General features: G+C 55.0%; 1 protein-coding gene across 1 annotated transcript; it reads right to left on the minus strand.

The window, feature by feature from the left end:
- Positions 1–424: 424 nt before the first annotated feature.
- Positions 425–18155, minus strand: LOC139248851 (sperm flagellar protein 2-like; the record flags this gene model as incomplete). The annotated part of the gene is made up of 8 exons (XM_070872196.1): positions 17468–18155; positions 17314–17416; positions 15457–15709; positions 13388–13558; positions 5090–5230; positions 4732–4811; positions 3507–3678; positions 425–671 (listed from the first exon to the last, which is right to left on the minus strand). Coding segments are annotated over exons 1-8 (1855 nt in total), but the record flags the coding sequence as incomplete, so codon positions are not given.
- Between the last annotated feature and the right edge of the window lie 1200 nt (positions 18156–19355).

The raw sequence follows: 19355 nt of genomic DNA on the forward strand, positions 1-19355 counted from the left end.
CACTTTAGGAAGGATGTGAAGGCTCAGGAGAATGATTAGAATGGTTCCAGGGATGAGGGACTTCAGTTACATGGATAGACTGGAGAAGCTGGGGGTGTTCTCCTTGGAGCAGAGAAGGTTAAGGGGAGACGGGATGAAGGTATTTAAAATCACGAGAGGTTTTGATGGAGCAAGTGGGCCGGTAACCAAAGGTCCTAGATTTAAAATAAATCTGGCAGACGAGCGGGGAAACGAGGAGAAATGTCTCCACACACAGAGGGATGCTAAGATGTGGAAGCCACGACCCGAGAGGATGCTGGAAACAGATTATACAGGAACTTTCCCAAGGGAATTGGACATGTATTGGCAGAGGATAAACCTGCAGGGTTCTGGGGAAAAGGCAGGGTCGGTGGGACTGAATTGGACAGAGTGACATGGCCTTGACTTGTGCTGTAAGACTGAACGATTGTCTGAAAGTGGAGAGTTGTGGTGACATCACATACAGCCAAATAGTCCAGGTCTTCGCGGAACTCCTGCAACCGCTTCTCCTCGTACTGCTTCTCCCGAAAGATGCGATTCTGCACCATGACCTGCTTCTCGTGGCGAGCGTGCATCAACTGGACAGCGATTCTCCGTTCCTGCAGGGACTGGCGCATCAGGCGATTCACCAACTGCTCCTCCCGGTACACCTCCTGGGGCATGGAGGGGGCAGGGGTCAACAGGGTGATATACCCCTCACATACCCCCCAATCCCACCCCTCACCCACGCCCCACACAGGGTCAGCAGGGAGCTATACCCCTCCCCCCCCAACACACAGGGTCAGCAGGGGGCTATACCCCCCCCGCCCCAACACACAGGGTCAGCAGGGGGCTATACCCCTCCCCCCCCAACACACAGGGTCAACAGGGTGATATACCCCTCACATACCCCCCAATCCCACCCCTCACCCACGCCCCACACAGGGTCAGCAGGGGGCTATACCCCCCCCGCCCCAACACACAGGGTCAGCAGGGGGCTATACCCCCCCCCAACACACAGGGTCAACAGGGTGATATACCCCTCACATACCCCCCAATCCCACCCCTCACCCACGCCCCACACAGGGTCAGCAGGGGGCTATACCCCCCCCGCCCCAACACACAGGGTCAGCAGGGGGCTATACCCCCCCCCAACACACAGGGTCAGCAGGGGGCTATACCCCTCCCCCCCCCAACACACGGTCAGCAGGGGGCTATACCCCCCCCGCCCCAACACACAGGGTCAGCAGGGGGCTATACCCCCCCCCAACACACAGGGTCAGCAGGGGGCTATACCCCTCCCCCCCCCAACACACGGTCAGCAGGGGGCTATACCCCCCCCGCCCCAACACACAGGGTCAGCAGGGGGCTATACCCCTCCCCCCCCAACACACAGGGTCAGCAGGGAGCTATACCCCCCCCAACACACAGGGTCAGCAGGGAGCTATACCCCCTCCGCCCCAACACACAGGGTCAGCAGGGAGCTATACCCCCCCCCTCCCCCCCAACACACAGGGTCAGCAGAGGGCTATACCCCCCCCGCCCCAACACACAGGGTCAGCAGGGAGCTATACCCCCCCCCCCCCCAACACACAGGGTCAGCAGGGGGCTATACCCCTCCCCCCCCCCAACACACAGGGTCAGCAGGGGGCTATACCCCCCCCGCCCCAACACACAGGGTCAGCAGGGGGCTATACCCCTCCCCCCCCCAACACACGGTCAGCAGGGGGCTATACCCCCCCCGCCCCAACACACAGGGTCAGCAGGGGGCTATACCCCTCCCCCCCCAACACACAGGGTCAGCAGGGAGCTATACCCCCCCCAACACACAGGGTCAGCAGGGAGCTATACCCCCTCCGCCCCAACACACAGGGTCAGCAGGGAGCTATACCCCCCCCCCTCCCCCCCAACACACAGGGTCAGCAGAGGGCTATACCCCCCCCGCCCCAACACACAGGGTCAGCAGGGAGCTATACCCCCCCCCCCCAACACACAGGGTCAGCAGGGGGCTATACCCCTCCCCCCCCCAACACACAGGGTCAGCAGGGGGCTATACCCCCCCCGCCCCAACACACAGGGTCAGCAGGGGGCTATACCCCTCCCCCCCCAACACACAGGGTCAGCAGGGAGCTATACCCCCCCCCCCAACACACAGGGTCAGCAGGGGGCTATACCCCTCCCCCCCAACACACAGGGTCAGCAGGGGGCTATACCCCCCCCTCCCCCCCAACACACAGGGTCAGCAGGGGGCTATACCCCTCCCCCCCCCAACACACAGGGTCAGCAGGGGGCTATACCCCCCCCCCCCCCAACACACAGGGTCAGCAGGGAGCTATACCCCCCCCAACACACAGGGTCAACAGGGGGCTATACCCCTCCCCCCCCAACACACAGGGTCAGCAGGGAGCTATACCCCCCCCAACACACAGGGTCAGCAGGGGGCTATACCCCCCCCCCAACACACAGGGTCAGCAGGGGGCTATACCCCCCCCAACACACAGGGTCAGCAGAGGGCTATACCACCCCCCCCCCAACACACAGGGTCAGCAGGGGGCTATACCCCTCCCCCCCCCAACACACAGGGTCAGCAGGGGGCTATACCCCCCCCCCCCCCCCGCCAACACACAGGGTCAGCAGGGGGATATACCCCTCCCCCCCAACACACAGGGTCAGCAGGGGGCTATACCCCCCCTCCCCCTCAACACACAGGGTCAGCAGGGGGCTATACCCCTCCCCCCCCCCAACACACAGGGTCAGCAGGGGGCTATACCCCCCCCCCCCCCAACACACAGGGTCAGCAGGGAGCTATACCCCCCCCCAACACACAGGGTCAACAGGGGGCTATACCCCTCCCCCCCCAACACACAGGGTCAGCAGGGAGCTATACCCCCCCCCCCAACACACAGGGTCAGCAGGGGGCTATACCCCCCCCCCCCCGCCAACACACAGGGTCAGCAGGGGGCTATACCCCCCCCCACCCCCCCGCCAACACACAGGGTCAGCAGGGGGCTATACCCCTCCCCCCCCAACACACAGGGTCAGCAGGGGGATATACCCCCCGCCCCGTGTCTCAGTGCTCTCTCCCAGCAGTACAGTACGGTCCGAGGACAGCACTGGGCCCTCTCCCCCCCGCTCCGTGTCTCAGTGCTCTCTCCCAGCAGTACAGTACGGTCCGAGGACAGCACTGGGCCCTCTCCCCCCGCCCCGTGTCTCAGTGCTCTCTCCCAGCAGTACAGTACGGTCCGAGGACAGCACTGAGCACTGGGCCCTCTCCCCCCGCCCCGTGTCTCAGTGCTCTCTCCCAGCAGTACAGTACGGTCAGAGGACAGCACTGGGCCCTCTCCCACCGCTCCGTGTCTCAGTGCTCTCTCCCAGCAGTACAGTACGGTCCGAGGACAGCACTGGGCCCTCTCCCCCCGCTCCGTGTCTCAGTGCTCTCTCCCAGCAGTACAGTACGGTCCGAGGACAGCACTGAGCACTGGGCCTTCTCCCACACCGCATCCTCCTACCTCCTGGGTCTCGTGCGCTTCGAGCTGATCCAACATGACCTGGCGTCGCCGCTTCTCCCGCTTCTTCCGGGCCAGTGCATCCTCCTTCAGTCGCATCCGCACAATCTTAATAAAGGCCTGGCCTTCGTCCACTCTCACACACGGGACAAACGTGGCCACCGGTTGGACCAGACTGCAGAGAGATTACACCGAGAGTCAAACAGCACAGTCGGGAGCCACTGCATCAGCTCTTTGCTAAAGCTGTCCAGTTACTCTCGCTGCCCCGCTCTTCCCCCTTATCATAAGAACATAGGAATAGGAGACAACCATTCGGCCCCTCGAGCCTGCGCTGCCATTCAATGAGATCATGGCTGATCTGATCATGGACTCAGCTCCACTTTCCTGCCCGCTCCCCATAACCCCTTACTCCCCTATTGTTCAAAAATATTTCCCCTTCGAGTATTTATCCAATTTCCTTTTGAAAGTTACGATTGAATCTGCTCCCACCGCCCTTTCTGGCAGCGGGTTCCCGATCATCATAACCCGCTGCGTAAATAAAATCCACATCTCGCCTCTGGTACTTTTACCGATCATCTTAAATCTGTGCTCTCTGGTTACTGAACCCCCTGGGAACAATCTCTCCCCATTTACTCGATCAAATCCCTTCACGATATTATATACAGGTTGGACCCTCCCTTAGCTGGGACTCCCTTTACTGGCACCACCCCTCGTCCGGCATGATTCTGGTGGGTGGGGGCACTCGGAGACTCACTGGGGACCCCCCCCCCCCCAACACTGGGCCCGCTGGGGCCCCCCCGACACTGGGCCTACAGTCAGCGTGTCTCTCTCCGTCCCGCAGTCAGCATGTGTAAGTCTATCTTTGGAGGGACAGGAGAGAGGGATCGATTGATTGGGTCACAGAGCACTGAGGCAGGATAGAAGGTTCACCGTGATAAATATAAAAGCTGGATATCATGAATAAAATGGTAGCTGGAAACAGGAAGCAGCTGATTAGCAGGTGGGAGAGAAAGAGGCACTGCGACCATTTTACAATCACCTCCAGCCACATGGAGTGCAGCAGTGGGGCTGTTTTGGGCAGCGAGGAGAATCTGATGTGAGGTGAAAGGTGAGCGCGAGCAGTGAGCATGATGTGGAGTCCGAAGCTGGATCCCTCAAGCCGCTTGCCCGTGCAGATGTTGAGCGAGCACCGTGCTTTACAGTGTTGGCTGTAACAGATACCACTCACCATTCAGGCTCCTTCTCACCACCAGGTGGCACCAGCTTCTTCAATATCGTTTCAAACTCGTTGATCTCCTTGATAAACATCTGGAACAAAAGGCAAGGAAGTGAGTCCGTGCTCCCTGATCCCGCGGCCCCCGCCCTCAATGCTCCCTGACCCCATGACCCTCTGTGCAGTGAATCCGTGCTCCTTGTCCCCACGACCTCCATACTGTGCTCCCTGACCTCGCGACCCCTGCCCCTCAGTGCTCCCTGACCCCGCGACCCTCGCCCCCGCCCATGTGAAGGGAGGTTTTCTTAGCTAAAGGCTCTATGGAAATGCAGGTTGAGTGTGAGTGTGCCTGAAGACCCCCTGTACTCCTTACCTCGGCTTCCTTCTTTCTCAGCTCCTGCTTGTGTTTCTGGAGGGCCCTGGCCGTGCCTCGCGACACTGACTTGGAGACGGGGAGGATCGAGGCCTGGATCTTGGCCATCAGTTCTTCATTTTTCTTCTTAGCTTTATGGAGCTGAAACAATCAGAACCCGAAAAGTGACGGCTCGACACTGGAATAACACCCCACTCCCCCCCAACATGTGTTACACCGTTACAGCACCCCCCCCACTTGTGTTACACTGGTACAGCCCGCCCCCCCCCCACATGTGTTACACTGGTACAGCCCCTCCCACAAGCGTGGTTGCTGGATGCTGATGTATTGGGCATATGCCACCAGTCAGCGTTTAAAAGCTCTGGCACTGTGTGACATCAAACCTTGCGATTCGGGGCAGAGCAAATGGAAGCAGCAATGTCAGGCTGGCTTTGGGGGTCTGGGCAACCAGAGAGACTCCACACAGTCCCAGGACAATTCCAGTCTCCACATTCCCAATCCCAGTCTCCCCATGCCCAATCCCAATCTGCCATTCCCAATCCCGGTCTCTCCCCATTCCCAATCCCTCCCCATTCCCAGTCTCTCCATTCCCAGTCTCTCCCCATTCTCAATCCCTGGTCTCCCCCCATTCTCAATCCCGGTCTCCCCCCATTCCCGGTCTCTCCCCACTCCCATTCCCGGGCTCCATGCTGCACCGGTAGGGTCTCCCATTCCCGGTCTCCCCCCTGCACTGTTGTCTCTCCCATTCCCGGTCTCCCCTGCACTGTCGTCTCTCCCATTCCCGGGATGAGGTCCCACAAGCTGAATTTAGGGAGCTAGGAGTTAAATTAAAAAGTAGGACCTCAAAGGCAGTAATCTCAGGATTGCGACCAGTGCCACGTGCTAGTCAGAGTAGGAATCGCAGGATAGCTCAGATGAATACATGGCTTGGTGCAGAAGGGAGGGATTCAAATTCCTGGGACATTGGAACCGGTTCTGGGGGAGGTGGGACCAGTACAAACCAGACAGTCTGCACCTGGGCAGGACCGGAACCAATGTCCTAGGGGGGAGTGTTTGCTAGTGCTGTTGGGGAGGAATTAAACTGATATGGCAGGGAGATGGGAACCTATGCAGGGAGACAGAGGGAAGTAAAATGGGGTCAGAAGCAAAAGGTATAAAGGAGAAAAGTAGAAGTGGAGGGCAGAAAAATCAAAGGCAAAAATCAAAAAGGGCCACATTACAACATACTTCTAAAAGGACAAAGAGTGTTTAAAAAAAACAAGCCTGAAGGCTCTGAGTCTCAATGCGAGGTGCATCCGTAATAAGGTGGATGATAACTGCGCAGATAGCTGTTAATGGATATGATGTAATTGGGATTACAGAGACATGGCTCCAGGGTGACCAAGGCTGGGAACTCAACATCCAGGGGTATTCAACATTTAGGAAAGATAGACAGAAAGGAAAAGGAGGCGGGGTAGCACTGCTGGTTAAAAAGAGATTAATGCAATAGTAAGGAAGGACATTAGCGTGGATGAGATGGAATCGGTATGGGTAGAGCTGCGGAACACCAAAGGGCAGAAAACGCTAGTGGGAGTTGTGTACAGACCACCAAGCGGTCATAGTGAGGTTGGGGATGGCATCAAACAGGAAATTAGGGATGCGTGCAATAAAGGTACAGCAGTTATCATCGGTGACTTTAATCTAGATATAGATTCGGCTAAACAAACTGGGAGCGATACGGTGGAGGATTTCCTGGAGTACATAAGGAATGGTTTTCTTGACCAATATGTCGAGGAACCAACTAGAGAGCTGGCCATCCGAGAATGGGTCTTGTGTAACAAGAGAGGATTAATTAGCAATCTTGCCGTGCGAGGCCCCTTGGGGAAGAGTGATCATAATATGGTAGAATTCTTCATTAAGATGGAGCATGACACAGTTAATTCAGAGACTAGGGTCCTGAACTTAAGGAAAGGTAACTTCGACAGTACGAGACGTGAATTGGCTAGGATAGACTGGTGAATGATACTTAAAGGGTTGACGGTGTATAGGCAATGGCAGACATTTAAAGAACACATAGATGAACTTCAACAATTGTATATCCCTGTCTGGCGTAAAAATAAAACGGGGAAGGTGGCTCAACCGTGGCTTACAAGGGAAATTAGGGCTAGTGTTAAATCCAAGGAAGAGGCATATAAATTGGCCAAACATAGCAGCAAACCTGAGGACTGGGAGAAATTTAGAATACAGCAGAGGAGGACAAAGGGTTTAATTAGAAGAGGGAAAATAGAATGAGAGAGTAAGCTTGCAGGGAACATAAAAACTGACTGCAAAAGCTTCTACAGATACGCGAAGAGAAAACGATTAGTGAAGACAAACGTAGGTCCCTTACAGTCAGAATCAGGCGAATTTATAATGGGGAACAAAGAAATGGCAGACCAATTGAACAAACACTTTGGTTCTGTCTTCACTAAGGAAGACACATATAAACTTCCGGAAGTACTAGGGGACCGAGGATCTAGTAAGGAGGAGGAACTGAAGGAAATCCTTATTAGTCAGGAAATGGTGTTAGGGAAATTGATGGGATTGAAAGCCAATAAATCTCCAGGACCTGACAGTCTGCATCCCAGAGTACATAAGGAAGTGGCCCTAGAAATAGTGGATGCATTGATGGTCATTTTCTAACATTCTTAAGACTCTGGATCAGTTCCTATGGACTGGAGGGTAGCTAATGTAACCCCACATTTTAAAAAGGGAGGGAGAGAAGAAACAGGGAATTATAGACCGGTTAGCCAGACATCGATGATGGGGAAAATGTTGGAATCAATTATTAAAGATGTAATAGCAGTGCATTTCGAAAGCAGTGACAGGATCTGTTATGTCTTGAATAAAGAGTCAGATTAGATACTGCAAGCTCAAAGTAAGGTGTGACCGTAGTCCTTTATTACAGATCTCAGAGTCTCTCCAGCCTGTGCTCCCAAGGGATTGTGGGATCCCTTGGGATTCCAGGGGATGAGTCCCCTGGTGGTTAGACATGGTATTTACAAGTTTACATACATAACACTTCCTTCCCCCTTCCACCACCCCCCCACCCCCCAAGTTAATAGTGTAACTATTTACAATGTGAGTCGATCTGGGGCCTTCCTTTCCCTGGTTGATTGTTTTGGTGAGTCGTTTGTTGAGCTGCTGCAGGTGATGGGTTCTGCTTCGTGGTCAACCGCTGGGTCGGTTGCCACTTGTGTGTGCGTTGGAGGGTCGAAAAAGATAGAGTCTATTGTGGGTTGTTCTGGATAGTCCGTGAATCTGAGTTTGGTTTGGTCCAAGTGTTTCCTGCAGGTGAGTCCATTTGAAAGTTTGACCACAAACACCCTACTCCCCTCTTTGGCCAAAACAGTGCCAGGAAGCCACTTGGGACCTTGTCCATAATTCAGTACAAATACAGGATCATTTATCTCAATTTCGCTTGAAACATTTGCGCGATCATAGAAACATAGAAAATAGGGGCAGGAGTAGGCCATTCGGCCCTTTGAGCCTGCACCGCCATTCAATGAGTTCATGGCTGAACATGCAACTTCAGTACCCCATTCCTGCTTTCTCGCCATACCCCTTGATCCCCCTAGTAGTAAGGACTACATTCTGTTGAAGCTGCCTGCTCTCTACCTGTTCATGTAGATCAGGGTGGACTAACAAGAGCCTTGTCTTAAGTGTCCTTTTCATGAGTACAGTGGGTGGGACCCCAGTGAGCGAGTGGGGTCTTGTGCGGTATATAAGCAGGACTCGGGATAAGCGAGTCTGCAGTGAACCTTCAGTTACCCTTTTCAAGCTCTGCTTGATTGTTTGAACTGCTCGTTCTGGCTGACCGATGGACGCTGGTTTAAACAGGGCAGACGCAACAGGTTTGATCCCATTGTGGGTCATGAACTCCTTGAATTCGGCACTGGTAAAACATGGCCCATTGTCACTTACAAGGACATCAGGCAGGCCGTGTGTGGCAAACATGGCCCGTAGGCTTCAATGGTGGCAGCGGACGTGCTGGTCGACATTATCACACATTGAATCCATTTGGAGTACGCATCTACAACCACTAAAAACATTTTCCCCAAGAATGGGCCCGCATAGAAGACATGGACCCGAGACCACCGTTTGGAAGGCCAGGACCATACACTTAGTGGCACCTCCCTGGGTGCATTGCTTAACTGGGAACATGCATTACATTTGTGCACGCAGGACTCCAAGTCTGCATCGCTACCGGGCCACCACACGTGGGATCTGGCTATCGCTTTCATCATTACAATGCCTGGGTGGGTGCTGTGGAGACCACTAATGAAGTTGTCCCTGCCCTTGTTTGGCACCAGTACCCGATTACCCCATAGGAAGCAGTCTGTCTGTATAGACATTTCATCTCTGCGCCGTTGGTACGGCTTTATTTCTTCCTGCATCTCTAACGGGACACTAGACCAACTCCCATGGAGCACACAGTTATTTTTACTAAGGACAGTAAGGGGTCATACAACACAAGCAATTTGTTTGAACATAACAGTTTCCTAGCTTTCTCAAAGGCATTTTCTTGGCTTTTACCCCATACCCATTCATCTCCTTTATGCAGTAAAGGGTGCAGGGGTCCTAGAAACGACGGTCCTAATGTGTTAAGACCCGGTAAGAAGTTACCAAAATAGTTCAGGAGTCCTAGAAACGACCGCAGCTCTGTCACGTTCTGTGATCTCGGTGCCTTCTTGATTGCCTCCATCTTCGAATCGGTGGGCCTGATTCCATCCGCCACGATTCTTCTCCCCAGGAACTCCACTTCATGCGCCAAGAAAATGCACTTCGAGTGTTTTAGCCTGAGCCCCACACGATTAAGACGACTAAGAACCTCCTCCAGGTTCTGCAGATGCTCGATGGTGTCCCGACCTGTAACCAAGATGTTGTCCTGGAAGACTACGGTGCGTGGGACCGACTTCAGCAAGCTTTCCATGTTCCTCTGGAATATCACCGCAGCTGATTGAATCCCAAACGGACATCTCTTGTAAAGGAAGAGATCTTTGTGCGTGTTGATGCAGGTGAGGCCCTTCGAAGATTCCTCCAGCTCCTGCGTCATGTAGGCCAAGGTCAAGTCCAGCTTCGTGAACGTTATCCCTCCCACCAGCGTCACAAATAGGTCATCTGCCTTTGGTAGTGGGTATTGAGAAACAATTGATAGTTACTTTGTAATCACCACAGATTCTGACGGTGCCGTCTCCCTTAAGGAGTGGAACGATCGGACTGGCCCACTCATTGAATTCGGTCGGCGAAATTATACCCTCTTGTTGCAGCCTGTCCAGCTCGATCTCCACCCTCACCCTCACCCTCACTCTCTCATCATGTAAGGTACTGCTCTCGCCTTGTGATGGATGGGTCGCGCCCCGGAATCAAATGGATCTGCACTTTTGCTCCTTGGAACTTCCCGATGCCTGGTTCGAACAGCGAGGGGAACTTGCTTAGGACCTGGGCACATGAGGTGTCGTCGACGGATGTCCCAGTTCCAGCGTATCTTTCCCAGCTAGCTCCTGCCGAACAGTATGAGGCTATCGCCCGGTACCACCCAGAGTGGTAGCTTATGCATCGCTCCATCATAGGAGACCTTTACGGCAGCTTTGCCAATTACGCAAATCAGTTCCTTTGTGTATGTTCTCAGTGCAAATGGGAGTCAGGACTTGCCTTGAAGCCTTGCTGCACCACAATTTATCGGAAGACTTTTTGGTCATAATGGACTGGCTCGCGCCCATGTCCAGCTCCATGGACACCAGGAGTCCATTTAATTCAACCTTCAGCATTATCGGGGGACACTTTGTGGTAAATGTGTGCACCCCATATACCTCTGCCTCCTCGGTCTGAGGCTCTGGTTCGTCGTGATCCACCGTGGATCTGTCCTCCTCTGCAACATGGTGGTTTTCAGGATTAGCAGGGTTTGCAGCTCGCCTGCACATGCATTGGAGGTGTCCCATTGTTCCACAGCACTTCAAACGTATGCTTGGAAGCAGCATGAATGGAAACGTGATCACCCCCGCAGCGCCAACAACATGTTAATGGCTTTGTATTCACCACCCTTGATGGTGGACTCAGTCATCTGCCGATGTGCAGCTGCAGGGGTGTAAGTCCTGCCATGTACATTTCGATTCGAAAACAACGTTACTTTGTTCACAGTACTTGCAGCAGCACTCGTGTGCTGAGAGATTTGTTTGGTATTGTCACTGGTGGCGATAAACGTCTGGGCTATCGCTATGGTTTTACTCAAGGTTGGGGTCTCTACAGTCAAAAGTTTGCCAAGTATTGCTTCATGGCCAATGCCAAGTCCCTGAGCATGTGCTCCAAGTGTCCTTCAAATTCGCAATGTCCTGCAAGGCACCTTAGCTCGGCGACATAGCTCGCCACTTCCTGGCCTTCAGACCGATACCTCGCCATCAGAACGCTTTCCTTCGGGTTAAGATGCTCCCGGACCAGTGTGCACAACTCATCGTGTGACTTGTCTGTGGGTTTTGCTGGAGCGAGCAGATTTTCCATGAGGCCATACGTTGATGCCCCGCAAACGATGAGGAGGATCGCCCTTCGTTTGGCAGCGTTCGCTTCTCCTTCCAGCTCCTTGGCCACGAAGTATTGGTCGAGTCGCTCCACGAAGGTTTCCCAATCATCCCTCCGAAAATTTCTCCAGGATGCCCACAGTTCTCTGCATCGTTGTGGTGGGGTTCGTCATCTGTATCTCGTTGCCAGTTGTTGTGTCTTGAATAAAGAGTCAGACTAGATGCTGCAAGCTCAAAGTAAGGTGTGACCGCAGTCCTTTATTACAGATCTCTCCAGCCTGTGAGGCCTCCTTATATAAAAAGGTGCTCCCAAGTGATTGTGGGATCCCTTGGAACTCCAGGGGATGAGCCCTCTGGTGGTTGGACACAGTATTTACAGGTTTACATACAGACATAACAGGATCGGTCCAAGTCAGCATGGATTTATGAAAGGGAAATCATGCTTGACAAATCTTCTAGAATTTTTTGAGGATGTATCAATTAGAGTGGACAAAGAGGAGCCAGTAGATGTGGTGTATTTACACTTTCAAAAAGCTTTTGACAAGGACCCACACAAGAGATTAGTGTGCAAAATTAAAGCACATGGTATTGGGGGCTAATGTACTGATGTAGATAGATAGAGAACTGGTTGGCAGACAGGAAGCAAACAGTAGGAATAAATGGCAGGCAGTGACTAGTGGGGTACTGCAAGGTTCAGTGCTGGGACCCCAGCTATTTACAATCTACATTAATGATTTAGATGAAGGAATTGAGTGTAATATCTCCAAGTTTGCAGATGACATTAAGCTGGGTGGCAGTGTGAGCTGTGAGGAGGACGCTAAGAGGCTGCAGGGTGACTTGGACAGGTTAGGTGAGTGGGCAAATACATGGGAGATGCAGTATAATGTGGATAAATGTGAGGTTATCCACTTTGGTGGTAAAAACCCGAAGGCAGATTATTATCTGAATGGTGAAAGATTGGTGAAAGATTAGGAAAAGGGGAGTGCAACGAGACCTGGGTGTCATGATACATCAGTCATTGAAAGTTGGCATGCAGGTACAGCAGGCGGTGAAAGTGGTAAGTAGCATGTTGGCCTTCATAGCTAGGGGATTTGAGTATAGGAGCAGGGAGGTCTTACTGCAGTTGTACAGGGCCTTGGTGAGGCCACACCTTGAATATTGTGTTCAGTTTTGGTCTCCTAATCTGAGGAAGGGCGTTCTTATTATTGAGGGAGTACAGCGAAGGTTCACCAGACTAATTCCCGGGATGGCAGGACTGACATATGAAGAAAGACTGGATCAACTAGGCTTATATTCACTGAGGTTGAGAAGGATGAGAGGGGATCTCAGAGAAACATATAACATTCTGACCAGATTGGACAGGTTAGATGCAGCAAGAATGTTCCTGATGTTGGGGAAGTCCAGAACCAGGGGACATAGTCTAAGGATAAAGGGTAAGCCATTTAGGACTGAGATGAGGAGAAACTTCTTCACTCAGAGAGTTGTGAGCCTGTGGAATTCTCTACCACAGAAAGTTGTTGAGGCCAATTCGTTAGATATATTCAAAAGGGAGTTAGATGTGGCCCTTACGGCTAAAGGGATCAAGGGGTATGCAGAGAAAGCAGGAAAGGGGTACTGAGGGAATGATCAGCCATGATCTTATTGAATGGCGGTGCAGGCTCGAAGGGCCGAATGGCCTACTCCTGCACCTATTTTCTATGTTTCTACGCCTCCCCTTTCCCGGTTGATGTCCTGTATCCTCTCCTGCTTTCTCCCAGTGCCTCACCGTTTCCAGGTGTTGTATCCGCTGCTCCTCCCGGATGGTCTTTTGCAGTTGCAGTTGTTCTTCCTGCTTGCGGCGGGCCTGCTCCTCAATCTCCTTCCCTATCTTCACAAACTGGCCCGAGACATTCTCCAGGATCACATCCACCTCGCGTGGAATCATCGAATGCACTCGCTAGCAAGGAACGCAGACACAACCAAGGAAGCAACCGTCAGCAACTATGGAACCACAGTTGTTTATAGCACAGGAGGAGGCCATTCCCAATACATACATTGGAATGATGAGTTTACAAACAGCAAGCTTTGGTACACTATGAATGGCCAGTCCAGATTCCAAACATTAGTCCCACTGCCCCGCTCTCTCCCATAGTCCTGTATCAATCCCCAAACTAATCCCACTGACCCACTCTCTCCCAATAGCCCTGTATCAATCCCAAACTAATCCCACTGCCCCACTCTCTCCCAATAGCCCTGTATCAATCCCCAAACTAATCCCACTGCCCCACTCTCTCCCCATAGCCCTGTATCAATCCCAAACTAATCCCACTGCCCCACTCTCTCCCAATAGCCCTGTATCAATCCCCAAACTAATCCCACTGCCCCACTCTCTCCCCATAGTCCTGTATCAATCCCAAACTAATCCCACTAACCCACTCTCTCCCCATAGTCCTGTATCAATCCCAAACTAATCCCACTGCCCCACTCTCTCCTATAGTCCTGTATCAATCCCCAAACTAATCCCACTGACCCACTCTCTCCCAATAGCCCTGTATCAATCCCAAACTAATCCCACTGCCCCACTCTCTCCCAATAGCCCTGTATCAATCCCCAAACTAATCCCACTGCCCCGCTCTCTCCCATAGTCCTGTATCAATCCCCAAACTAATCCCACTGCCCCACTCTCTCCCAATAGCCCTGTATCAATCCCAAACTAATCCCATTGCCCCACTCTCTCCCCATAGTCCTGTATCAATCCCCAAACTAATCCCACTGCCCCGCTCTCTCCCAATAGCCCTGTATCAATCCCAAACTAATCCCACTGCCCCACTCTCTCCCAATAGCCCTGTATCAATCCCAAACTAATCCCACTGCCCCACTCTCTCCCAATAGCCCTGTATCAATCCCCAAACTAATCCCACTGCCCCGCTCTCTCCCAATAGCCCTGTATCAATCCCAAACTAATCCCACTGCCCCACTCTCTCCCAATAGCCCTGTATCAATCCCAAACTAATCCCACTGCCCCACTCTCTCCCAATAGCCCTGTATCAATCCCCAAACTAATCCCACTGCCCCGCTCTCTCCCATAGTCCTGTATCAATCCCCAAACTAATCCCACTGCCCCACTCTCTCCCAATAGCCCTGTATCAATCCCAAACTAATCCCACTGCTCCGCTTTCTCCCCATAGCCCTGTATCAATCCCAAACTAATCCCAGTGCCCCGCGCTCTCCCCATAGCTCTGTATCAATCCCAAACTAATCCCACTCGCTCTCAATAGCCCTGTATCAATCCCCAACTAATCCCACTGCCCCGCTCTCTCTCTGTAGCCCCTGTATCTTTCTCTGCATCAAATACTTATTCAAATTTACATTAAGTATTCTCTAATCCTGCTCGTATTTTGCCAGTAGTCTGTTACTTTTGCGTAAGCACTAGGATCTATCCATCAATGTTGGAGGTGTGTGCGGGTGGGTGCGTGGGGGGCAGGTGCGGGGCCTGCAGGTGGGAGTGCGTGGGTGTGTGTGTGTGTGTGTGGGGGTGGGGCGAGCGGGCGGGTTGTGGTCTCCCCCCACCCCCACCTTCCTCTCCCTCTTTCCCCACCCCCACCACCTCCCTCTCTCTCCCCCACCCCCTCCCCAGCCGCGATCTCTCCCGCTGTCCCACCCCAGCCCAGCCCCCCCCCCCCCTCACCTTGCCTCGCCTCTCCTCTTCTCTCTTCTCTTCTCTTCTCTCTCTCTCTCTCTCTCTCTCCCATCCGCCCCCCCCTCCCCACCCTAGCCCCACCACACTCTCTCCCCCCCCACCGCAGCCACCCTTCGCTCTCCCAGCGCCCCCCCCGCTCTTCCCCAGCCACTCACCTCTTTGAACATCTTGGTGCTGATGCTGGCCAGCTTGGCTGTTGCCAGCGGCCTCATGGTCTCCATGGCCAGTTTGGAGAGCTGAGCTTTCTCCTTCCTGCGGAGGGCGATGTAGATCTGATACAGGAGGCGCGTGGCCACTCCGCGCTGCTCCTCCACCAGTCCCTGCACCGTGCTCTCGCTGATCTGCACCCCCAGGAGCTGCAGCGTGGGCAGCATGCGCTGGAAGTTATTGAGCTGGGAAACTGCATTCCTGCCGGGCAAACAGAGAGAGATCAGAAGGCAGGGGGTACAAGACAGCTCTGGGATGGGATTACAGTGTGCCCTGTACACTGGATGGGAGTACGGTGTACACTGGATGGGAGTATGGTGTGTCCTGTACACGGGATGGGATTACAGTGTACACTGGATGGGATTGCAGTGCACCCTGGATGGGATTAGTGTGCCCTGGATGGGATTACAGTGTACACTGGATGGAATTACATGTACACTGGATGGAATTACAGTGCACCCCGTATATTGGATGGGATTAGGGTAGTGTACAGGATTACAGTGTGCGCTGGATGGGATCACAGTGTGCGCTGGATGGGATCACAGTGTGCGCTGGATGGGATCACAGTGTACACGGTACACTGGATGAGATTACAGTGTACACTGGACGGGATTACAGTGTACACTGGAAAGCATTAGTGTATGCTGGATGGGATCACATGTACGCTGGATGGGATCACAGTGCACCCCGTACACTGGATGGGATTACTGTACACTGGACGCGACTACAGTGCACAGCGCACACCGGGCGGGGTCACAGCGCACACTGCACACTGGGCGGGGTCACATCGCACACTGGGCGGGGTCACAGCGCACACTGCACACCGGGCGGGGTTAGTGTACATTGGATGGGATTACAGTGTATCCAGTACATTGGATGGGATTACAGTGTATCCAGTACAATGGATGGGATTACAGTGTACACCAGATGGGATTACAGTGTGCACTGTACACTGGGTGGGATTACAGTGTACACTGGATGGGATTACACGCACCCTGTATACCGGAGCCCACAACACTCAGGAGATTAAGGTGACATGGTTCCTGCTGCTGCAGCCTTCAGGATCAGGCCCAGTGGGGACGATCCATCATAGTGCAGTGCACTGCACTTCACTGTTACTGGGCAACTAACCCACCAGCCAGAACTAATAATAAAGAGAACACAAGTTCAAATCATACTGCGGCTGTTGAGAATTTTATTTCAGCAGGCCGTGTTGTTGGTGTTCCGGCGGTTAAGTACCCTGTATCGCTTTCAAATCGATATTTACTTCGGAGTATCGGTGAGAACGATGGTGCCTCTGGGGAGTGCAGCCAGAGTCAATTCCGAGGCACTACAGGTGGCTCAGCTGCACAGGTGGGAGGGACAAAGAACAAAAGAGCCCTAGTGATATGGGTTTCAATAGTTAGGGGAACAGACAGGCGTTTCTGCGGCTGTAGACATGACTCCCGAATGGTATGCTGCCTCTCTAGTGCCATGGTCAAGGATGTCACAGAGCGGCGCAAGGGCATTCTGGGGGGAGAGGGTAAACAGCTAAAGGTCGTGGTCCATATTGGGACCAACGACATAGGGAGAAAGAGAGATGAGGCCCTACAGACAGAATTCAGGGAGCTGGGAAGAAAATTAAACGGTAGGACCTCAAAAGGTAGTAATCTCCGGGTTACTACCTGGCACCACGTGCTAATGAGGAGAAGAATAAAAGGATAGAGGGGGATGAACACGTGGCTGTAGAGTTGGTGTAGGAGGGAGGTCTTTAAATGTCTATGTTTCTATGTCCTAAGTAGTACTTCCTGAACAGACTTTCTCACCTGCTCTGGGAGAACTGATTAAAATCTTCCTGGAGTTGGTGCTTGTTCAGAATCTCTCCAATCAGGTATCCAGTAGAAAATTCCTTCGCAAACGTGCTGGGCTCTTAATACAAGGCAACAACAATTAGACCGCCTCTCCATCCCGGGGGCTCGCCCTCTCCATCCCGGGGGCTCGCCCTCTCCGCCTCTCCATCCCGGGGGCTCGCCCTCTCCGCCTCTCCATCCCGGGGGCTCGCCCTCTCCGCCTCTCCATCCCGGGGGCTCGCCCTCTCCGCCTCTCCATCCCGGGGGCTCGCCCTCTCCGCCTCTCCATCCCGGGGGCTCGCCCTCTCCGCCTCTCCATCCCGGGGGCTCGCCCTCTCCGCCTCTCCATCCCGGGGGCTCGCCCTCTCCGCCTCTCCATCCCGGGGGCTCGCCCTCTCCGCCTCTCCATCCCGGGGGCTCGCCCTCTCCGCCTCTCCATCCCGGGGGCTCGCCCTCTCCGCCTCTCCATCCCGGGGGCTCGCCCTCTCCGCCTCTCCATCCCGGGGGCTCGCCCTCTCCGCCTCTCCATCCCGGGGGCTCGCCCTCTCCGCCTCTCCATCCCGGGGGCTCGGCTCTCCGCCTCTCCATCCCGGGGGCTCGGCTCTCCGCCTCTCCATCCCGGGGGCTCGCCCTCTCCGCCTCTCCATCCCGGGGGCTCGGCTCTCCGCCTCTCCATCCCGGGGGCTCGCCCTCTCCGCCTCTCCATCCCGGGGGCTCGCCCTCTCCATCCCGGGGGCTCGCCCTCTCCGCCTCTCCATCCCGGGGGCTCGCCCTCTCCGCCTCTCCATCCCGGGGGCTCGCCCTCTCCGCCTCTCCATCCCAGGCTCTCTCTCTCGCTCTCAGACCCTTTCTCCATCCCGGGCTCTCTCAGTCCCTCTCTCTCCCACGAGCTCTCTCTCTCTGTCTCTCTGTCCCACTCTGCCCTCCCCCACCTACTCCCCGCTCCCACTCTGCCCTCCCCCACCTACTCCCCGCACCCACTCCCCCCACCCCTCACACGCACCCACTCTCCCCCCTCACACGCACCCACTCTCCCCCCTCACACGCACCCACTCTCCCCCCTCACACGCACCCACTCCCCCACCCCTCACACGCACCCACTCTCCCCCCTCACACGCACCCACTCTCCCCCCTCACACGCACCCACTCTCCCCCCTCACACGCACCCACTCTCCCCCCTCACACGCACCCACTCTCCCCCCTCACACGCACCCACTCTCCCCCCTCACACGCACCCACTCTCCCCCCTCACACGCACCCACTCTCCCCCCTCACACGCACCCACTCTCCCCCCTCACACGCACCCACTCTCCCCCCTCACACGCACCCACTCTCCCCCCTCACCGCACCCCACTCTCCCCCCTCACACGCACCCTCCCCCCTCACACGCACCCACTCTCCCCCCTCACACGCACACGCACCCACTCTCCCCCCTCACACGCACCCACTCCCCCCTCCACGCCCCACTCCCCCCCCCCTCTCACACACCCACTCTCCCCCCCCCCTCTCACACACCCACTCTCTCTCCCCCCCCCCTCACACACCCACTCTCTCTCCCCCCCCCTCACACCCCCTCTCTTCCCCCCTCACACATCCACTCTCTCCCCCCCCCCCCTCACACACCCACTCTCTCTCCCCGCCCTCACACCCACTCCCCCCCCCTCACACTCCACTCCCCCCCCCCTCACACACCCACTCCCCCCCTCACACACCCACTCTCTCCCCCCCTCACACACCCACTCTCTCCCCCCCCCCCCTCACACACCCACTCTCCCCCCCCCCCTCACACACCCACTCTCTCTCCCCCCCTCACACACCCACTCTCTCCCACCCCCCTCACACACCCACTCTCTCCCACCCCCCTCACACACCCACTCTCTCCCCCCCCCTCACACACCCACTCCCCCCCCCTCACGCACCCACTCTCCCCCCCCCCCTCTCCCCCCCTCACACACCCACTCTCCCCCCCCCCCTCACACACCCACTCACCCCCCCTCACACACCCACTCTCTCCCACC

The sequence above is a fragment of the Pristiophorus japonicus genome, unplaced genomic scaffold (genome assembly GCF_044704955.1).
Source record: "Pristiophorus japonicus isolate sPriJap1 unplaced genomic scaffold, sPriJap1.hap1 HAP1_SCAFFOLD_2964, whole genome shotgun sequence".
In the NCBI taxonomy this organism is placed as follows: Eukaryota; Metazoa; Chordata; class Chondrichthyes; family Pristiophoridae; genus Pristiophorus; species Pristiophorus japonicus.